Source organism: Hyalella azteca, unplaced genomic scaffold (assembly GCF_000764305.2).
Source record: "Hyalella azteca isolate HAZT.00-mixed unplaced genomic scaffold, Hazt_2.0.2 contig6861, whole genome shotgun sequence".
In the NCBI taxonomy this organism is placed as follows: domain Eukaryota; kingdom Metazoa; phylum Arthropoda; class Malacostraca; order Amphipoda; family Hyalellidae; genus Hyalella; species Hyalella azteca.
The window spans coordinates 53,517-72,569 of record NW_025937003.1 but is presented as its reverse complement, the minus strand read 5'-3'; the positions used below and the strand labels follow the sequence as shown (position 1 = coordinate 72,569).

The window sequence follows — 19,053 nt, the reverse complement described above, 5'->3', positions numbered from 1 at the left end:
CCGAGAGTGGAAGGTTCCCAACCCCAGTGATCTGTAAGTGTTATGCGATGTCTTTTTTTCGGCGACAGAGCATCTTTGCCTTTATTCAACGATAACTATTACAATTACAACGAATTTTTTTAGTCTCATTGGCGTTCAATTATGATATTTCTAAAAGCTATTGGCTGGAATGCCTAAATCAATAGAACCGCTGGTGTAGGTACCACATTATATGCCCTGGCAGCAGGAACACTTCGAATCTTTCTTCACAACCTCCTAGTACAAAACAGAGTGATGAGATGCTTCCTAAACAGAGCCGAAAATGATTCTTTATCTGACGTAAGAGTCCTCCTCCATCTTCTTTTATTTTTCGTTTAATGGGAGCCTTGAAGACACGTCCATGTAGCCCCAATTCCAGAGGAGACAAGCACTGGTGTACGGCAGAACCCGCGGGCCGCGCCCACTGTTGCGTCCCGCACACGCGTATCATTTCCTGATCACAAGCCCACAATCAAGTCTTCCGTCTCAGCGATCAGACGGAGAAGACAAATTCGTCGCCCCGCTAGATATAATTAATCAATTTATTTACCAACTAACATCAACCTCACTAAATTTTTAATTTGTGCTAATTTTTGTTTTTCTTTCTAGCCTCTTCCAAAGGTGGGGAGTGATGTAGCGGATCTCGCTACATAGCACTAATATTATGCATAACATATCTCTAATTTTTATGTTTCTCAAACCAGATGTACATACTCAAAACCCCCCTAACTCTTTCTTTATTACCATATTTTACTTCTATTACCATAGATTCCTTTATTCTTTACCTAAACACAAATCTCACAACGTGTCTCATTCGCTTTAGATAACAAATCTATTTAATGGTGATGGTGGATGCAGGTTGAGCTGTGTGATGTGGGACAAGATGAGTCATGTTCCTTATCACACTTCCGTAACGTTCCTGGCGACGATGTCTGCTTCGTGTTTCTCTGCAGGCAAATAAACAATTTTGCTCCAAATATAAGCGATTTTCTTCCGCTGCTTTGATGGTGGCTTTGTTACTTCTGTGCTCTTGGATGCTTCATATGACATAGAAATTTCATTAAGTTCATTGTAATCAATAAAATCACTCAACATATTTATGAATATATTTCGCAGCCGAGTGGCAACTAAAGTTGCCACTCGGATTTCGTACGGAACAAATTCTTGCTGCATCATTTATGGGTTCAAAACCTGCATTCGTAAATACGTATCCGATTATTAAATGAATAATCTAATAAAAGGCGTTTATGCCATTAAACTTGATATTCAATGAACCATTTCGGTCACATGCTTGTGGACGATGTATGTCAGCTCAGTGAATACTGATGAAAATTAAGATATGAAGCTTTACCAACCATAATTTTCTTCGTACTCTTATCAGAAATCTATTGTTGAGTAATTTAACACACCGTTGAGGTCTGTTGCATATAATATATCCAAGTGATACAATTATTCAAGATACAATTATTCTGATGTACCACGAGAAAAATTCAAATATCAGGTCTGTAAAAAGAATGTTACCGATGCGACATCTGTTCAGGGCTAACAGGGTTGTAACGTGTAACAATTATTTGCATTTCGCAGCAGAGACCTGATCTTATTCCGCACAAATAATATTCTCCTGTATTTTTTTGAAATTTTAGAACAAATAACACCAAGGAATTGTGATATGAATACTACTCAGTTGAGTTATGAACATTACTTAGCAATTAGCGTCTTAGCAACAGCGGTCGGTGAAATTTGTGATCCTGCTACCCCAGGGAGACGCGACGTAAAAAGTTTGAAAAGCTGTGAAGGTGGAACCCTTAATGAACCCCCAAGGGTTGAAACAAACCCTACTTGGACTCACAAGTATGATCACATGACTCCTACTCCACCAGGTTAAGAGTAACGTATGTAGAAGAACATAATTCATATATTTAAAAAATGTGTAAACACGTTTGCATCACAAACTCCTGAGCAGAATTGTAAAACTATGATTAAATAATTTTTCAGTTGACATAAAAACTGCCAAATAAAGTTAGTTATTTCATTTATTTGAATAAAATATCCACGAAAATATTTCACAAACACAATAAAAATTTAAATAAAGTACAACTAGCACATGATGAAGATAATTCTCTGCATTTTAAGCGTTGCAGTAGCAGACCATCACTGCAGCAGCAGACATCACTGCAGTAGCAGACCATCACTGCAGCAGCAGACCATCACTGCAGCAGCAGACCATCACTGCAGCAGCAGACATCACTGCAGCAGCAGACCATCACTGCAGCAGCAGACCATCACATAACATATAAGCCGCTATTCAGCTTTGATAACTCCACAGACTTATCAACTATTTGCAGCAGCGTCACACTTGAAACAAAGAGACAGTAATTTTCATTAATGGGAAATACGCAGTTACGCACTCGCGATTTTTATGAACGGCAAATGTAGAAGAGAAAAAAAAATGACAGGCCAGCAATTCAAGGACATCAAGTGTACAAAAAACAAAAAAATTCATCAAGTAATCCAAGGCTCTAGGAGTCCTTAAGAGGCTTGTTCAAAAATGCTTGGGCCAGCAAGTTACTACCACAATATCTTCTTAACGTTTTCCATCTAAAATATTCCTAATATTAGGCTAGTTCATTTCCTTATACTTTTTATGAAGATTCCAGCGACTAGACAGAGATTTCATTACTTCTCTACACTGGCACAAGAAAGGATTAAAATCATTACGGAAAATGGCTAACCTGGCATGATGGCCGCAAATAATTTGGATAAAACCTCCAGCTGAACTTGAAACAAGAATTCCATCAACGTGATTTTAATAATTTCATGTATAATACCGATAGAACCGAAATTAAAATCGTTTCCTTGAAATAAAATTCACAAGAGTACGTATTTGCTGGCACAAATTGTGATCATGAACACCAACATAATTTACAATACAAGCCAGGAGTAAGTTTAGATTTTTGAACAGTACATTACGAAAATAACCTATACATTTGCGTGGACAATTAAAGTTAAATGGAACTAAAAAAAATTCATCACAATGGTACGGTGCCAGAAATCTTTACACGCTCACTATCATCTAATAATGCCGGCTGGTGTTATGTACTGGCACATCACACATCACTTTTGTTAGCGCATTTTCTCATTTATAGAAAAAAGGCGCTATTGTGCTCGTCATGTCCGTCCGTGACTACACATTTTCCTCGACGAGAAAATGCGCTCTCTGTCACTCTATGCAGCGAGTACTGAGTTATATTTTACACATCACGCATGCGTCAACTATCTAGGCAGGGTCTTCGTTCAGGGTCTTCGTTACAACGAACTTATAATGCGTGGTATAGGGTTCGGTTTATGCTAGGAATTTTATGGTACATGTGAATGAATTTTTTTGATGTGCTTTACAGTGTTAAGTTACAATTTATGCACAAGTTATAATTCAGGTAGAAATTCATTACATTAGTTACAGTTCATTGTGGAAGTGAAGAAATTCAAGCGTATGTACAAGAGAGGGTTCAGTTCAGTTGATGTAACATAACATGAGAAAAGGGGTCACGGGCCACAGATTCGAAGAACCAAGAGTTCACAACAGCATAAAAGTTCCATGACAAAACAGCTTAAAAATTTGTTGAGTAAATAAGAGATCTTGATGCGCTGGAGCAGCAGAACAGTAGAACAGCCCTGCAGAAGTAGCGACTGTTCTTGTTGAGTAGAACTGCCACGTTTGTCGGTTGGTGAGTAGAGCGCGGTAGATTGTCTGTCACAAGATCATGTGATCAGGACTCATAAGTTTCAATAATCTTACCTGACATTGTTAAGCAGATAACGACTTCTCCGAATACTCACGGATACAAGCTTGATAAAATATATACGTACTTTCATAATGATTATGCTAGCCAATCTTTGATTACTCTGAACGCAACACACTAACTTGGAGTTGACGTGTTAACTCTTAGCTCTGTACTCAGGCTTAAGCTATGCCACGTTTAAGAACATTAGCAAGTAATTGAGTAATGCGATTTATGTGCCACTTTATTAATAACAATTCAGTTCCGTATCTTTACATTTCCACTTTAATCAGGTCCAAGATTATGCACTTCAACTTCACTCACAGGAATATGAAGAATTTGGGTTTAAAGTTGGAGACATGGGCTTCAATGAGCGAGGTCGTGGGTTCTTTAAGTGAGGTCCTTGGGTTCATCGTCGTCGTCTTCGCTGTCGCTGCTGTCACGGCTTCTCCTGGCGCACTTCTCCTGGAACTGAAGTCTTAGGATTAATGAATGAGCAGCACTGGCACCTGAGAGGGCAATATACTTTTTATCGAACTCGGTATCTCTGAGACACGCGGCACTTTGACCATCTGAAAGTTTCATTGAGAGATGAGTTATTACACGAGGATGAGCGAAAACAACTAAAACGGGTAGCTTTTCTCAAGCTTGCACCTGCCATCCCAGCAGCACCCACAACCCCAGCACCCCAAGCGGCCCCAAGCCACCCTGCCACTCCAGCACCACCTGCCCTCTCTGGAACCACATTCGAACAAGATAAAGAAACGCTCCTCCAAACCTACAAAGCAATTGGCTGCCCAATCATCGATTATGCATGCCCAGCTTGGACTATCAAGTCAAATCAACCGCCTCAAAACGGTCCTCTACGTACAATCGCAGGATGCCACATCACCTCTGAACCACACCTCCACTCAGAATGTCAAATGTTAACAGTAAAACTACACTCCGACCTACTGGCCGCAGAGTTCTCCGTAAAAAGCCACATCAACAACCCTTGCCACCGCATCACAACCCTCAACCAACCACCTCGTACAAGGAAAGAAACGCTGCACTCCCGCTACCTCAACACCATTCAGCACGCCGTGCCAGCCGCCATCAACAGCCAATCCATTAAAACTGCCTGCATGCCTGCAACATCTTACATACAAACGCCGCCCGAACCGCCTTTGTGATTTATACCACGCCCAGGTATTTCTCAACCGCAGGGCCACCACCTACGCCAAAAATCGACCCGTCTGAAGCCACTTTACCACGCAAAACAAGTTGAATACTAGCCCAACTTCGGTCCGGCCACTCCACTCAACAGCTACAAAAACCCTATCAACGACATCAACATTTGTTCACACTGCCATCTCCTGCTGGAAGACGTGCCCCACCTTTTCAACTGCATCAGCAATCTAACAACCCTCAACATCATAGATATATGGCGAAGGCCCGTTCAAGGGGCTTGTTGGCTCCGGCCCCGTCTGGACCAGTCAGACTGACGCGCTCGTCTGGAGCAACAACAACCCTAGCACCACCTGTCTCCAGGTGGAGTCTTCCCCACCATGCCCCACCTGTCTCCAAGTGGAGTCTCTGGAGCAGCACCCCGGCCCCACACCATGCCCCACCTGTCTCCAAGTGGAGTCTCTGGAGCAGCACACCAGCACTACCGTCATGTTGTCGCAGCCCAGCCCGCCCATCTGGCAGTCGGGGGCCAGAGCCCGGTTGATGAGGGCCTCACACGCGTCCTCAGGGGCACTGCCTGAGGCCAAACGAGTCCTCACGAACTGGACCGCCTCCTGCAAGGCATCAGAGGTCAGGACCAGAGGAGGGAGAATTCCCTTGTTCGGTTGTATGAATGGCGCGAGTAATGAGCACGACGGAGGAGAGCCATGCTTATTGTGGCATGTTTAATGGGCCCGCACGTGGCAAAATTTGGAAGCCAGTCTAACTAAAGCGTCCCAGACTCACGTGTGGCTGGTAAGTGTGTGGGGTAAAAGCCAGTCATTACCCACAGTAAAACAACAGGATTGAAAATAAAAGAGACTGGAACTGAGATTTTAATGCAGTGTGTAAATTGACAGCAATGGTGGGCTTTAAAAAATGAATATTAATCTATGGAAAAATAGTGTAAATAATACCCTTGGCAACGCGGGTAACTGTTGCAGAGTAAATCTAATAAATAAACGACGTTGAAGATTAATAAAGAAATAATAATACAATATAACAATTATTTAAATAATAAAAAGGATCCTATTAGAGCTTTAACTAACCTGCACTGGGGATCAGCCGAACGATAATGATTAACGAGAAAATTGTGTGCGCGACGTTAACTTCCTAACGGTGTTGCCTAGGTAAAGGGAAGTCATAATTTATTACGAAATAAAATTCACAAAATTTCTAACACTACAAGGGCGTCCAGACTCACGTGGCTGGTGAGCACGTCCCAGACTCACGTGGCTGGTGAGCACGTCCCAGACTCACGTGGCTGGTGAGCACGTCCCAGACTCACGTGGCTGGTGAGCACGTCCCAGATGCCGTCGCAGGCGAGCAGCACAAACTCCCAGTCTGGCGTGACCGCGTGCACCGTCACCTCCGGGAACGCTGGGGGAGAGGGGAACGTTACTCGGGGGTGTGACCAGGGATTATCAGGACGTATGTGGCAGAAGTTAATATGAGGGATGTGAGGTCATGTAGAAGAATGCATGACGCGTGACACTGTACTGTAGACGGAATTATTTATTGTGTTGTATATCATAACCTTAATCGTCTAGGCTACATGGGTAAACTTGCTTCAGTTAAAGTCGCCTCTCTATGAATTCACAACAGGATTTTTTTAGATGCTCCTCTCCTCTACACCCGTGGTCTGTTATTAATACTAGGCATTTTTAGAATAAATTTGTTCGGACGTTGTCACACAACTCAGGATCTGAAGATAGATTATGATGGTTGACAATACATTTTGATGCCTAGCGAATGGAACGAGAATTACATCGAAAAGAAATGACCTAAAATTCGTCCATTAATTAAAGGTCTGACAATCTTGAAGCCAACTTTGTAGCACACTGCTTGCACCTGCGGCAATGAAGGTCGAATTGCAAATAACATATGCACGGTTTTCGTACCTGGCGAACAGCATAACAAGAGTTACTGCCTCCACCTGCCTCACTACTGCACCGTGACACCGGTAACATCACCCGTGACAATAGCTCACCCGTGACCACCTGCTCCCTGGGGTCCTTCAATGGGTTCTTCTTGAAGACAAAGTCGCCCATGGCGCGACTAAGAGCGAGGTTGCCGTTCACGCGGTTCACCTCCACCCAGCCCCCGGCAGCCTCTGCAACGGAATGTAACCGGTTACTTGTCTCAACAAGAGACCTAGAACAGGTCTCAACAAGAGACACCTACAGAGGTCTCTTGTAAAATGGAGGCCGGGGATCCACAACAACAAGTTACCTGGGCTGAAGGCTAAACACTGACATACTTAAGTTATCAAGCCATGTTAGTGGACACAATGCCTGGTTCCATACACTGATCATGTCGTGCTCAATTATTAGTTTACTATATTGACATGTTTCAGGAACAAGGAAGTTAGTGACATTACTTCTTATTACTACCTCGAGGTGTTGTTATTTGTGCACAAACAAAATTAAACAAAAAGAACCAATGAGGTAAACACAATATCGTCATTCCCCATGCTTACTGGGGCCCATTGACCATCACCTACGTTGACGGTGGGCCGAGGTAGTGCACACCTACAGCTTACTCAGACATACAGAGCGCGACCGCAGGCATAATTAAGGATAACTCTAGGCGCAATATCAACCATAACCATCCACTGACGCGCCCCTCATGAGCCTGCCCCAGGTCACCTATCCTCTGACACGCCCCTCATGAGCCTGCCCCAGGTCACCTATCCTGTGACACGCCACTCATGAGCCCGCCCCAGGTCACCTATCCTCTGACACGCCCCTCATGAGCCCGCCCCAGGTCACCTATCCTCTGACACGCCCCTCATGAGCCCGCCCCAGGTCACCTATCCTCTGATGCGCCCCTCATGAGCCCGCCCCAGGTCACCTATCCTCTCCTTCTCGGCGGGCAGCGACGGCTTGTGGTCCGTGGAGAGCGCCACGGCCGCCCCACACACGCTTGCCACGGCGCGCGAGTCTCCCACGTTCGCCTGCACGGGGTCGCTATAAATTAATTTTATTAGAGAAATTATTTACATGCCAAATGTAATTAAATTTGATTCTAACAACTTCGTCGGTCAGCACTGAAGTTCAGAGTCATTGTAGACCTAAAGAGCGTTTCCTTCTGGGTGACTATTATAATATGCGTCTGTAAACTTGTATCCATTTAGCGCCTTCTTGTTGTCTTTGATTTATTGTATTTAGTTCAATGCCACGGCACACAAATTTTACTGCATGTGGCTTCTCAGAAATCAATGGTACCTTTTCCATTTATTAATATTCTGAATGTCCATAATTGAGTTATGTTGACCCACAACAATACATCTCCACACCCATGCCGAAAGCGAGCACTGCAGGTTTCATGGATGGCATTTATCAAGCAAGCTTTGCCCACTCTTCACACTGAGCCCACTCTTGACACTGAGCCCACTCTTGACACTGAGCCCACTCTTNAGGTTATGAGGCACTCATCACTCACACAGTAGAGTGTGTCAGAGGTTATGAGGCAGGACACAGCGGTGCTGCCCGCCACCTCCTCCTTCAGTAGCGGGTCAGCCAGCATGGCAGCGTCCAGGTCCAGGTATCCCTGCAGGTACTAGCATCATTATTATATGATACTTTCCTATAACAAAGTTATCATAGTATATACATCACATTATTTATATGATAATGGTATTATATAATAGTATATAAAAATATTATATAATACTTTGCAATAATACTTCAAGAAGCAGTAAGAACTTCATTGTACAAGGCTCATGTAAAGCATCATTATAAATCATCTGATATTGAGAACATGTACAACAATCAGTGCCAGCTTTTGAGAGTTTGGTTCAGTATCAATATTCTTAATTCAGTGTCAAATAGATGGATAAACTGACTGTATAATCTGTATAAATTTATCAACAAGTGGTAAGTGAAAGCTTATTAAGAATAAAATTAGCAATAAATTCATTAGCTTTGAAATCTTTGACGCAGAAATGTTTGATGAAACATCATCTTGCTGGTCATGATGAACAGATCCTGATAGAGACCAAGAAGTTGAATCAACTGAAATAATTTGTTTGCATCCCTGTGTTCAACAGCTGGGCAAAGAAATTCAAAAAGAATTCAACAGCAAGGCAAGGAATTCCTGCAGTCACACACAAGTGCAGGAGCTTTTTCCACTTATAGCTTCTATTGCACAAAAAGTTTGATTCAAACAATTCAAATTTTAATACTGTCAGTGTCTCACAGTTTTGTTTTTCCTATTGTTTTGGGATGAAAATATTTGTACAAATGTGGTAAAGGAACTGCAACAAAGAATTTTACAGAATTTAGGTCTTAACAGCATCAACCATTAAAAAAATACAAATCATGAATCTACATTTTAAATGAAATGAACACAGCAAATTACAGTCTCCTTCCATAACAACTGTAAAGGATTTCTTTTAGAGGGGAAGAAACATGGCATGGTCCCTAAACTTGAAGCCAATATTTTGCCAGAGCAATGACTATTTTAATGTACGGTATTTATTTGGATGAAGGCCTTAATTGGATATTGAATATGAGCTTATGAATGGAAATCTTTCTTCTCATGTTAGAGCAGAACAATAACAGACTGCAATTGCTGCACTGTAAGGCTTTGAATGTAGCTATACCAAGTAAAGCAAGTTAAGACTGTCCTGTTATCCAGCTTTCTGGAGACTTGGTTAAGGAATAGCTTGCAGGAAGGTATAATGCCTGCAAGCAGGTGTGAATAAGGTATTGTATATATATCAATAAGAAACAGGTGTGTTATAATGTTGATCACTAATAAATATCAATCAATAAGAAATATCACTAATAATTATCAATGTTTGATGACCTGTTGGAGGGCATCGTGGTAGTTCCCTCTGGCATACTCGGGTCTGGCAAGGATGCTCTTGTGGAGGTTGCGGGAGCAGTGCTGAGCTATAACACTCCCTGCAAGCAACCAGTTTATTTTAATATTTATACCGTAAACTGGGGTAACTTAGACTCCCGGGGTAACTTAGACCACTTTTCGTTTTTTTAACAATAACCCCCAAAACTCAAAAACTATTTGACATAGAAAAATTCTGTCAATGGGCATTAAAGGCCTAATACTGAGGCTACGTAACACAATAGAAAGATTTAAAAAGTTTGCATATCTAATAGGTTAAAAAATTAAAAATGTGACCCACGAAAAAAAGCTATTATTTAAAGCCTGTCGGAGTACCTCCTCCAATTTTTTTATTTTTTGGCAAAATAACTCCAGGTTTTGATGCATTGTAGTACAACTCTTCTAGTTACACATGCAGCAAACAAATTTTAGGAAAGTCTCATAGTTTGCAAATGGGGGGCGCCGCCCCCCAATGGGGGAACTTAGACCACCTAATGTCAGCCCTGACGGGGTAACATAGACCTATTTTTTTTAAATTACATCAAAACTATGAGAGGCAGGAGCCAGCAATTTATGGTGAGTAAAGCTAGAGTATAGACCTGTATTTTGCAGGTTTCAATTTAAGTTTAACTTATCTAGTAAAAAAATGGCATCATTTTTTAAAAAAAAGTGGTCTAAGTTACCCCAGTTTACGGTACAACAAATAAAAATATCATAATCATTTTGGAAATGCAAGTTTCTTTACCAAAATTGATTTTCATAGATAGAATTAATGATAAATTAAGAGGTAGAACATTGTAATTTTTGTTCATCTTTCTATTCTCACTATCCATCAAAATACTAGAATGACTAGGTACGTATATGGTTTTTAAACACATGTTAGCAGCACAATTTTTTAGCCTAGTGTCAATCCCACTGACCACCGTGGCCATCAAACACGGCAAAGAAGGCTGTCTTAGGGTCGCCAGGCATGACGGGTAGAGTCGTGTGTGCGTCCTCCATGGTCACCCGCCAGCCCTGCATGGATGAAGCGGCCACCTTGAAGCCGCCTCCTTCACACACGGAGGTCTCCTGGTCAATTAATTACATAAATTCAGGTCAGTTAATGCAGAAATGACAAAAACTCAAACACAAAAACTAAATAAGGCAAACACCTGACATTTTTATATCGGTCCTAATTTTGCAACATGTTATAAACAATGAAAATGTGACATATTTTTATGTCTTATTGTTCATTGTTGCTGCTAATTGATATCATATCCTTGAACAGATATGTTGAGTTAATTTTTATGTCTATACAGTAACCTAACCTATAAGTAATGAATGGCAAATCTCTATGACTTTCACAGAGGCCAATTGTTGGTGCCTGTATGGCAGGTGCTAGTGCGACTGAAACTTTCCAAATGCTTGACATTTCTAGAGACACTGTCTCAAAAGTAGTAACTGCCTTAGAAAGAGTTAAAAAAACTTCCTCAGCAAACCGCAGGGCTGGTCAAAAGTCAAAGTTGTCTGAGAGAGACCATTGGCACCTAAATTGAATGGTGAAGGACAATCAAAAGACCACAGCTGTTAAAATTACTGCAGACCTCAATGGACACATACAGAACCCTGTTTCCATGAAGACTGTCTGCCAAGAGCTGCACAGATCTGGATTCTATGGGAGAACTGCAATTACAAAACCTCTAGTTTCAAATACAAATGCTTCAATTCAAAATGTGATTTTTGATAATGAATAATCCTTTACCTTATTTTCAAATTCAGGCGAGTATATGTTGGGAGACAGTCAGAGTCATTTAAACCCAACTGCCTCCTCCAAACAGTAAATCATGGGATGGGATCTATGATGATACGAGGTGCTATTGCTTGGAAATCCGGCAAACCAATGATTTCTCTTCATGGAAGAATCAACAGCTGTGACTATTTAGGAATTTTGCAGGACCAAGTTCATTTGATGGTTCAAGCACTGTTACAGGAAAGAAATGCCATCTTTCAAAATGATAATGCCCTGATCCATACAGCTGGAATTGCTGAAAATGGCATAAGGAATGATGAGATTTTCAACTCTACTGAGTTGAACATCTCATTTGGGCACCACACTCACCAGACACTGAATATTATCAACCATTTGTGGTTGATTTTAGAGATGCAAGTAAAAACTCAATTCCTGCCACCATTGTCTCAAAAGAGCTGAAGAGAGTTTTATGGGTCAAAAGAATGGGTCAAAATTCCTTTATTATTAAACAAATTAAAAATGAAAAATTATTAATTTGTATGAATCAATACCTTGTAGAATGAGGCTGTACTTGCCACAAAAGGTGGACCAACACTGCACTAAAATGTATTTGAGGATTTCTCAGGCATTTCCCTTAATTTGTCTAACTCCTGTACAAAATAAATATCCTTTCAAATAATTTGCGTAGTACTTGAATTGCAAATTAGCAATAAAATTACAACAGAGAAAAAACACAATGCAAATTCACCACTTGAAAATTTTTTAAAACCTTTAATAACTGCAGTTCAAAAATTACGAAAAACTCTAACATGCCTCACTCTTATTAACTTCCTGTACATGACCATGATCAACTTGTATCCTAATTCCTATCTATGAAGTAAAAGCTGGACTTGCAATTTTTAACACACCTCACAATTCTTGAGGTGATCTTGAAGGCAAACTATGACATCATTTTGTTCTTCCATTAAATGCATTGAATAAATGTCTATTTTATTTTATGATTAGACTTGGAGGGAGAACAATTGCAAGTGACCTGTTATTTTGTACACTAATGCCGAGTAATGGCTGAGATCATGCAATCGAGATATGGGTGAGAGTGAGACTTAGTCCAAATAGTGATTCATTTCTTCATTTTCTTGCCCTAGTAGGAGTCATCCTGACCTAATTTTACCAGGCCAAACTCACTGTAGTTATATCAGTGCCCCAAACTGAAAGTTGGACAGTATGAGCTATTAAACTTTCTGAGTAAGTCACTGAGACTGAGGATTTGGAGAAAAATATGGAAAAAAATGGAGGAGCACACTGGCTCCCAGTCTGATACTCTGATATTTGGTTAACAAACTCTGAAATTAATCTTGAAAAGATAAATGGTGTTAGGAATGATCTAAAATAAACATATCTTGAATCACTGAACAAAATTAAAATGTGTAAACAAACGCATTAGAATTAAATTCAAATTAGCTAGGGCTGCAAATACACTTTTGGAGGATGTCCAAGATTTAAATTTGTAAATTATGATTTTAATTTAAAGATTTTTATGTAAAACCACACAGGGTTGGCAATGATTAAATCAAAATGATTAAATCATGTGATTAAATCACTTGATTTTTTTATAAAAAAATCATGATTTTTTTGATTTTTTCAATTTTTTTTTATTTTTTTGATTTTTTCAAATATTTAAATATATTGAGTGGCAGTCTTTAATTTATATTGAGGTATTGTTATTCATGGTTTAGTATAAATGTACTATGAATGACAAATTGGTATATAAACTTGTTGCCTTTAGTGTGTATTAGGTTCCAATAAATTGAATGTTTTTGGTACAGAGTCATCAAGTGTGCAATACATTGTACGTAGCTTGCAGCTTAGCTAATTCTTATAAGGCTATAAGTAGTCTTTAACTATTTGACTATTTGTTATATATTGATTACAATATACAATTTAAATGTGTTAGCTAGCTTATACAGTGTGGGGCAGAACTGATTGAACAGTTTTGAGGCAAAATAAAAGAGTAATGGAGGTACATAAAGAAGAAAAGTTTATATTCCTCAAGATTAGCATAACATACCATTTAAAATACTTTTGTTTTGAAAACAATATCAGGAAGATAGGGTTTGTTAGCTGCATCACACTGTTGGAGTCGTTCTCGGACGTTTTCTACAGCACGTTTACACATATGGCGAGGTATGGGCAATACCTCTGCTGCAATAATCTGTCCCCTTAGCTGAGGAAGGGTGTGAGGGCGACTTCTGAACAACTTTCTTTTAGATATCCCCAAAGAAAGAAACCGCAAATGCTCAAATCAGGTGACCTCGCAGGCCACTGTAAATCACCCCTCAGAGTCTGGGAACATGCATTTCAAAACGTTGAGTGACATTCGGGCTGTGTGAGCTGTAGCCCCATCCTGCTGGAACCAGACGTCTCACAATGCTTCATTTTCAACAATGTTTTCCATCATGGGCTGCAAGAAATTTTGCAACATTGCAGCATAGCGATCTGAATTCACTGTTACGGTTACTCCCTCCTCTGAGAACGACTCCAACAGTGTGTTGCTGCTAACGGCCCCCATCTTCCAGATATTGTTTTCAAAACATAAGTATTCTAAAGGGTATGTTATGCTAACCTCTAGGAAAATAAACTTTCTTCTTTATGTACCTCCATTACTCTTTTATTTTACCTCAAAACTGCTCAATCGGTTCTCCCCCACCCTGTATATTGAGAGGTTGAGATTGTTTTAGACAATTAGAAAGATTTTCCACCCTAATATGAGTATTCTAATTAAAATATTTTATTTCAATCTTTAAATATGTGAATTTAAAACTAGAAACAAAACAATTACAATTATAAGACTATATATAAAATAATTAAATGCAGTGAATGGATATAAGATATTTGAATTGTGCAAATGTTTATTTCAAACAGTGCTTTTCTCATAACTTGAGTCTCGTTTCCAGTCGTATGAGGTTTGTTTGGTTATCGTTCAGTTTATGTTTAGTATTGGTTTATTGGTCCGAATTAAATGCGAACAGTGCAGTCAGTCACTCAGTCACTACTAGTCGGTGTGTACTATAGAGGGTAGAGTCTGGTAGATTTATAGGACATGAAACCAGTAGATGTATTGATAGTGCTGTGCACTGTGCTATCAGCTATCTGTTATGTGACTCTTCAATGTTTAGAAGATCTGCATTCCTGAAGTGTTTTTGTATATTGAAGCCAGTTAAATGGTCAATATTTAGCTCATTACCTTGCTCCATACAAACTTTACAAAGCTAATGAATAGACTTTATCAATAATTGTTTACCCAAAAATCCCTAAGTGGTAAACACCACCTTGGCCTGTTGGTCATTATTGACGGCAATAAGTGCCCTTTTTACCCATCCATTATGATCCATATTCTGTTATTGTTAGTAGGCTAATTGCAACATAAAAAATAACACTTCAAAAAGACAAAAAAGTTGAAAAAATCAAAAAAATCAAATAAATCAAAAAAATCATGAAAAAATCAAAAAAATCATTGATTTTTGATTTTTTTAAAAAAATCAAAAAAATCACTAACCCTGAAACCACAAGTTGAATTGTACTCACCTTATGAGTAATGGGTTCACTCAGTGTTTGGCCCATTACAATATTTTATTTGAGATAAAACTTAGTTCAGACTTCAGGGACCAATAATATAATATTACTCATGTATATTGTATAATGTGCTCTGAAAAATAACAAGTGCATCATTAATAGTACAATTCTATTTATTAGGGTAAATGCGGTATATTCCGACATTGTGGGCAATTCCAACACTTCTCAACTTTTGTCCTTTATATTAAGCGTTTTCTTAGTTCCATGCATTCATTGATGGTTGAATTAGTGACGTCATACTTTTGCACGCCATACTATTGCCAAAACACTAGCCTAGGTCTGGGCCATCTGGCAGGAAAATGTTGAGACCCAAAGAGAGACAGTGCACGTCACCCAGTGAGAACATTGAAAAATGTGTCAAAGTTGATAGTTGACCTTGCTCTACCAAATAGTGATAAACTGTTTGTGTAGAAAGAATATTATGGTTTGAGGCTTTTAAATAAGTCTGTGAATATATCAGGAATACTTTAAGTATACTTGTATTTGCTGATTTCAAGTGGTAAAAAAATTAATAGATGATTAAGTTAAGAGACAGTTTTAGACACATAAAAACCAATTCTGACACAGCTTGGATTAGACACACACAGCTTGTTCCAAGCTGTGTGCAAAAATTAAAAGTTTCTTAATTAAAAGCTTAATAGCTCTTAATTAAAAGCCTAATTAAGTAGTGTTCAATATTCAATAGTGTTCTAATTCCAAACTGTGTCGTATTCCAATACAGCTCAGCTGAGCTCACACAGCGATTAGAATTCGAACATAAGAGTGTCGGCATTACAAATTAGTAGAGTTTGAAGCGCGGCCGGAATTAGTCTTACAAAATACCAAATTTTGTCACACTACAGTGTTGGAATATATGGATTTGGTAGGTTTGCATTCTAAAGGCTTTTAAATAAATATGGCAACATTTTGTGATGTTTCATTGTTGCTGGTGCATAGTAGTGTGGTGTTTTGAGAGTGACGTAAAGCAAACAGAACTCAAGTTGCACGTACGGTGTACTTTTTATAGCCATTCATTTTTTGCTACGTCCTTAAAGTGTCGGAATATACCGCGTTTACCCTATCTCCTGATTCAGGCAGAATGTTTGGTAATACTTTAGATTAAGTGCATCCAAAAAAAGGGCATTTTTTTTAATTATATGTTTTTTTGGGTTGTAGATTAAGAATCTGAAATCTGTTTTCGGCGGTCGGCATTGGAAATTTTTTTTTAATGGAACCTGTTCCCAACTGGACCTAACCTGCAAGGTTTTTGTTGATTGGCTAGGTTTTTCCGGCTGCCGGTCAGACTCCAAACCATAGTGGCAAACCAGAGCTTTTTTGGAATCAGTTCATTTTTAATTTCCTCAATAACTCAAGATTTAAACCAATTTCTTAAGTATGATAAATCTGGTATCCATGATACTTTACTGGTCTACTTATAGGACTCAAAAATGAACTTGAGGGAGAGTCTAAACAACTCTCTGCTTTGCCACTATGCTCCAAACATAGAAAAAAACCTAGCCGATCAACGAAAACCTCGCAGGTTAGGTCCAGTTAGGAACAGGTTCCATTAAAAATTTCCAATGGCGACCGCCAAAAAAGGATTTCAGATTCTTAATCTACATCCCAAAAAACATATAATTGAAGAAAAAAAACACCCTTTTTTTTGGATGCACTTAATCTAAAGTAATACCGGCCTATTTTCAAAGTTAGGACTAAGGTAGGTACTACCGGTATCCATTTTGAAAAATAAAATTTTTGAACTGATTCAGAATTTCAGATGAAATTCAACAGAAGGATTCAATCATTTAGTTAGGTAAAAGATTTTTTGCAAAAGATTTCAATTATCATGCACAGCTTTTTATAGTCCTGTCACCTGGGTTTGTCCCAAATTACTTGATTTCATTGTATATACTATAGGCTGGGCCTGGATTACCACTCTGTTCTCCAGACCAAGCCGAAGCGCAAAGCAAAGTTCCCTCAAGCCTCAAACATTTCCATGGGAAAAGAATCTGCCTTCAAGATCAGCCCCAATTCATCAGTCCTTGAGATTTAAACTACTATTGTTGTAAATGTTGTATTAGACTATCTTTATCAGTTAATGACAGACATTGATAGTTATATACACTCTTGGAAGTTGGAACAGACACTAACCAGCAATTGACTTTAAACAGGGCTAATAAATATAAGAAAAAATTTAGGCTAGGTACCCCGTTAAACCTACTTGATCAAACTGGTCTGCTTTCATTTTAGGAAGTTTGTACATTTTTGAAAATTTATATTAAAGCTGAAATACAGGAATGGCACACTTATATAGTAAAAGTTATTATGAGCAAATAACAACACTGTCAAGTTGTCATTATTATACTTGTCAACACACACGGGCACGGTCACATCAACACGGAGACACATGCGACACTCCTGAGTCCCGGCCAGTGGCAAAGTAAGTGGATGGGCAGGATGGTTGCGATGACAGATACAGGCCAGCAGAAACTGATCCAGTGGCATAACGTGATCCGTCGTTACAAATTTGCAAATGTTAAGGATGGCGCTGTTTCCAGAAGTCTTGAAAGCAATTTTGTGCGTGTTCAGGAGGCATTGAATTGACTGTAGAAGTCAGCAAATATATATAGATGATAGGATAGAATTGTCGGCACTGAAGACTGCCTGTTACCGATTCTTGTACTTCATGTGAAAGTCGTGAATTGATTCCACATGGGATCCGCCGGCCTTCTGCCATCTGAACCCGATCTTTTCATAACTGACGATTGTTTGAGATAGCTGCTGGACTTATTGCCAGGTCCGTAAGGTGCTAGGCATTTCAAGACTGAACATTTATGCTCCTGCATAGCTTCGTCTACTCTAGTCTGTTCTTGAAGGCGTTCATACTCGGAACATAAGACGTAGACATCAATTGTGTGGGAACTCGCTGCAGGTGAGGAAGGTTTACCTTTTAAAACATCGACAAGCTTGTACAGTGAACCAACCGCAGGTGCCTCAGCCACAGGAGTTGAAAGATATGTGAATGAGAAAAGTTACGTACATAGAAATAGAAGTGTAAGTAGAAATAGTGGTAGTTTGAAAAATCCCAGCTCACGACATAATACTTCAAAATATTTTTACACAGACTATGACTCTGTTTTGAACAAAAGAAGTGAGCTTCTATCGGTGATGGAGAGCGAGTGTTCAGACATTATTTGTATTACAGAAACACTGCCTAAAAATCACGCTGAGAATATTAGATCCGTTGAGTTTCAGTTGCCAGATTATGATTGTTTTCACAACACAGGCAAAGAGCAGTGCAACAGAGGTATAGCGTTGTGGATTAGAACCCTTTATTAGGCTCAGCAACTGCAGTTGTCTAAATAGCATAGCATAAAGAGCATAACATGGCAAATAAAATAGCATAGCAGGGCATTGAAAGCTGCCACTTGCCACTTTCGCACGGAAATTTCCAATACAATTCTTCTGGTGCGAGTAAGCTTGTATAGCTTATAGCTATACAAGCTTATAGTAAGCTTAGCCCAACCGGCTTATATATAAGTGGTGGCACAGTGGTTACAGTTTAGAGTACCAAGATTAGCACAGAAAGGGGCGGGTTCGATCTCAGCTCTGTGGGCTAGTTTCTGGTCAGAATCGGCGAGGAGACCGGGCGGCTAAGCACAGCAGAATTTGGAGCAGTGAGTTGTGAGTTCGAGACCGCAACAAGCTGTGAATGTTCTGCAATGTTAAGAATCGGCGACAGGCCTACGGCCTAATAAACGTTGTATCCGCTATGCCATTCTATGCTATGCTACAGTGATGTCAGCGTTGAAGAATAGGCCTGATGTGGCTTGTCGCCGATTCTTGTACGTTTGTAAG

General features: G+C 39.6%; 1 protein-coding gene across 2 annotated transcripts; it reads right to left on the bottom strand.

Annotated features, from left to right (window-relative positions):
* Window positions 1–3,222: 3,222 nt before the first annotated feature.
* LOC108672374 (probable protein phosphatase 2C T23F11.1) lies at window positions 3,223–15,291 on the bottom strand. 2 transcript variants are annotated; one of them, XM_018160022.2, is made up of 10 exons: window positions 15,169–15,291; window positions 10,772–10,922; window positions 9,816–9,913; window positions 8,448–8,555; window positions 7,857–7,959; window positions 6,994–7,116; window positions 6,292–6,383; window positions 5,408–5,578; window positions 4,122–4,268; window positions 3,223–3,766 (listed from the first exon to the last, which is right to left on the bottom strand). In XM_018160022.2, the coding sequence occupies exons 1-9, from the start codon at window positions 15,202–15,204 to the stop codon at window positions 4,188–4,190; spliced, it is 963 nt and encodes a 320-aa protein (XP_018015511.1). In that variant the 5' UTR covers window positions 15,205–15,291; the 3' UTR covers window positions 3,223–3,766; window positions 4,122–4,187. The 2 variants fall into 2 exon arrangements, with proteins under 2 accessions (XP_018015511.1, XP_018015519.1); XM_018160030.2 differs by lacking the exons at window positions 3,223–3,766; window positions 4,122–4,268 and having other exon boundaries at window positions 5,560–5,578; window positions 6,208–6,383.
* Between the last annotated feature and the right edge of the window lie 3,762 nt (window positions 15,292–19,053).

What these genes read in the sequence shown, in the direction of transcription:
- LOC108672374 (XM_018160022.2), bottom strand. Translation starts at nt 15,204, where the DNA reads ATGGGCCAAACACTGAGTGAACCCATTACTCATAAG. An exon ending in CCTCTGACACACTCTACTGT is followed by an intron (nt 7,960 to 8,447) that starts GTGAGTGATGAG and finishes GACCCCGTGCAG; the next exon opens with GCGAACGTGGGAGACTCGCG. An exon ending in CAGGGAGCAGGTGGTCACGG is followed by an intron (nt 6,384 to 6,993) that starts GTGAGCTATTGT and finishes CCTCTCCCCCAG; the next exon opens with CGTTCCCGGAGGTGACGGTG.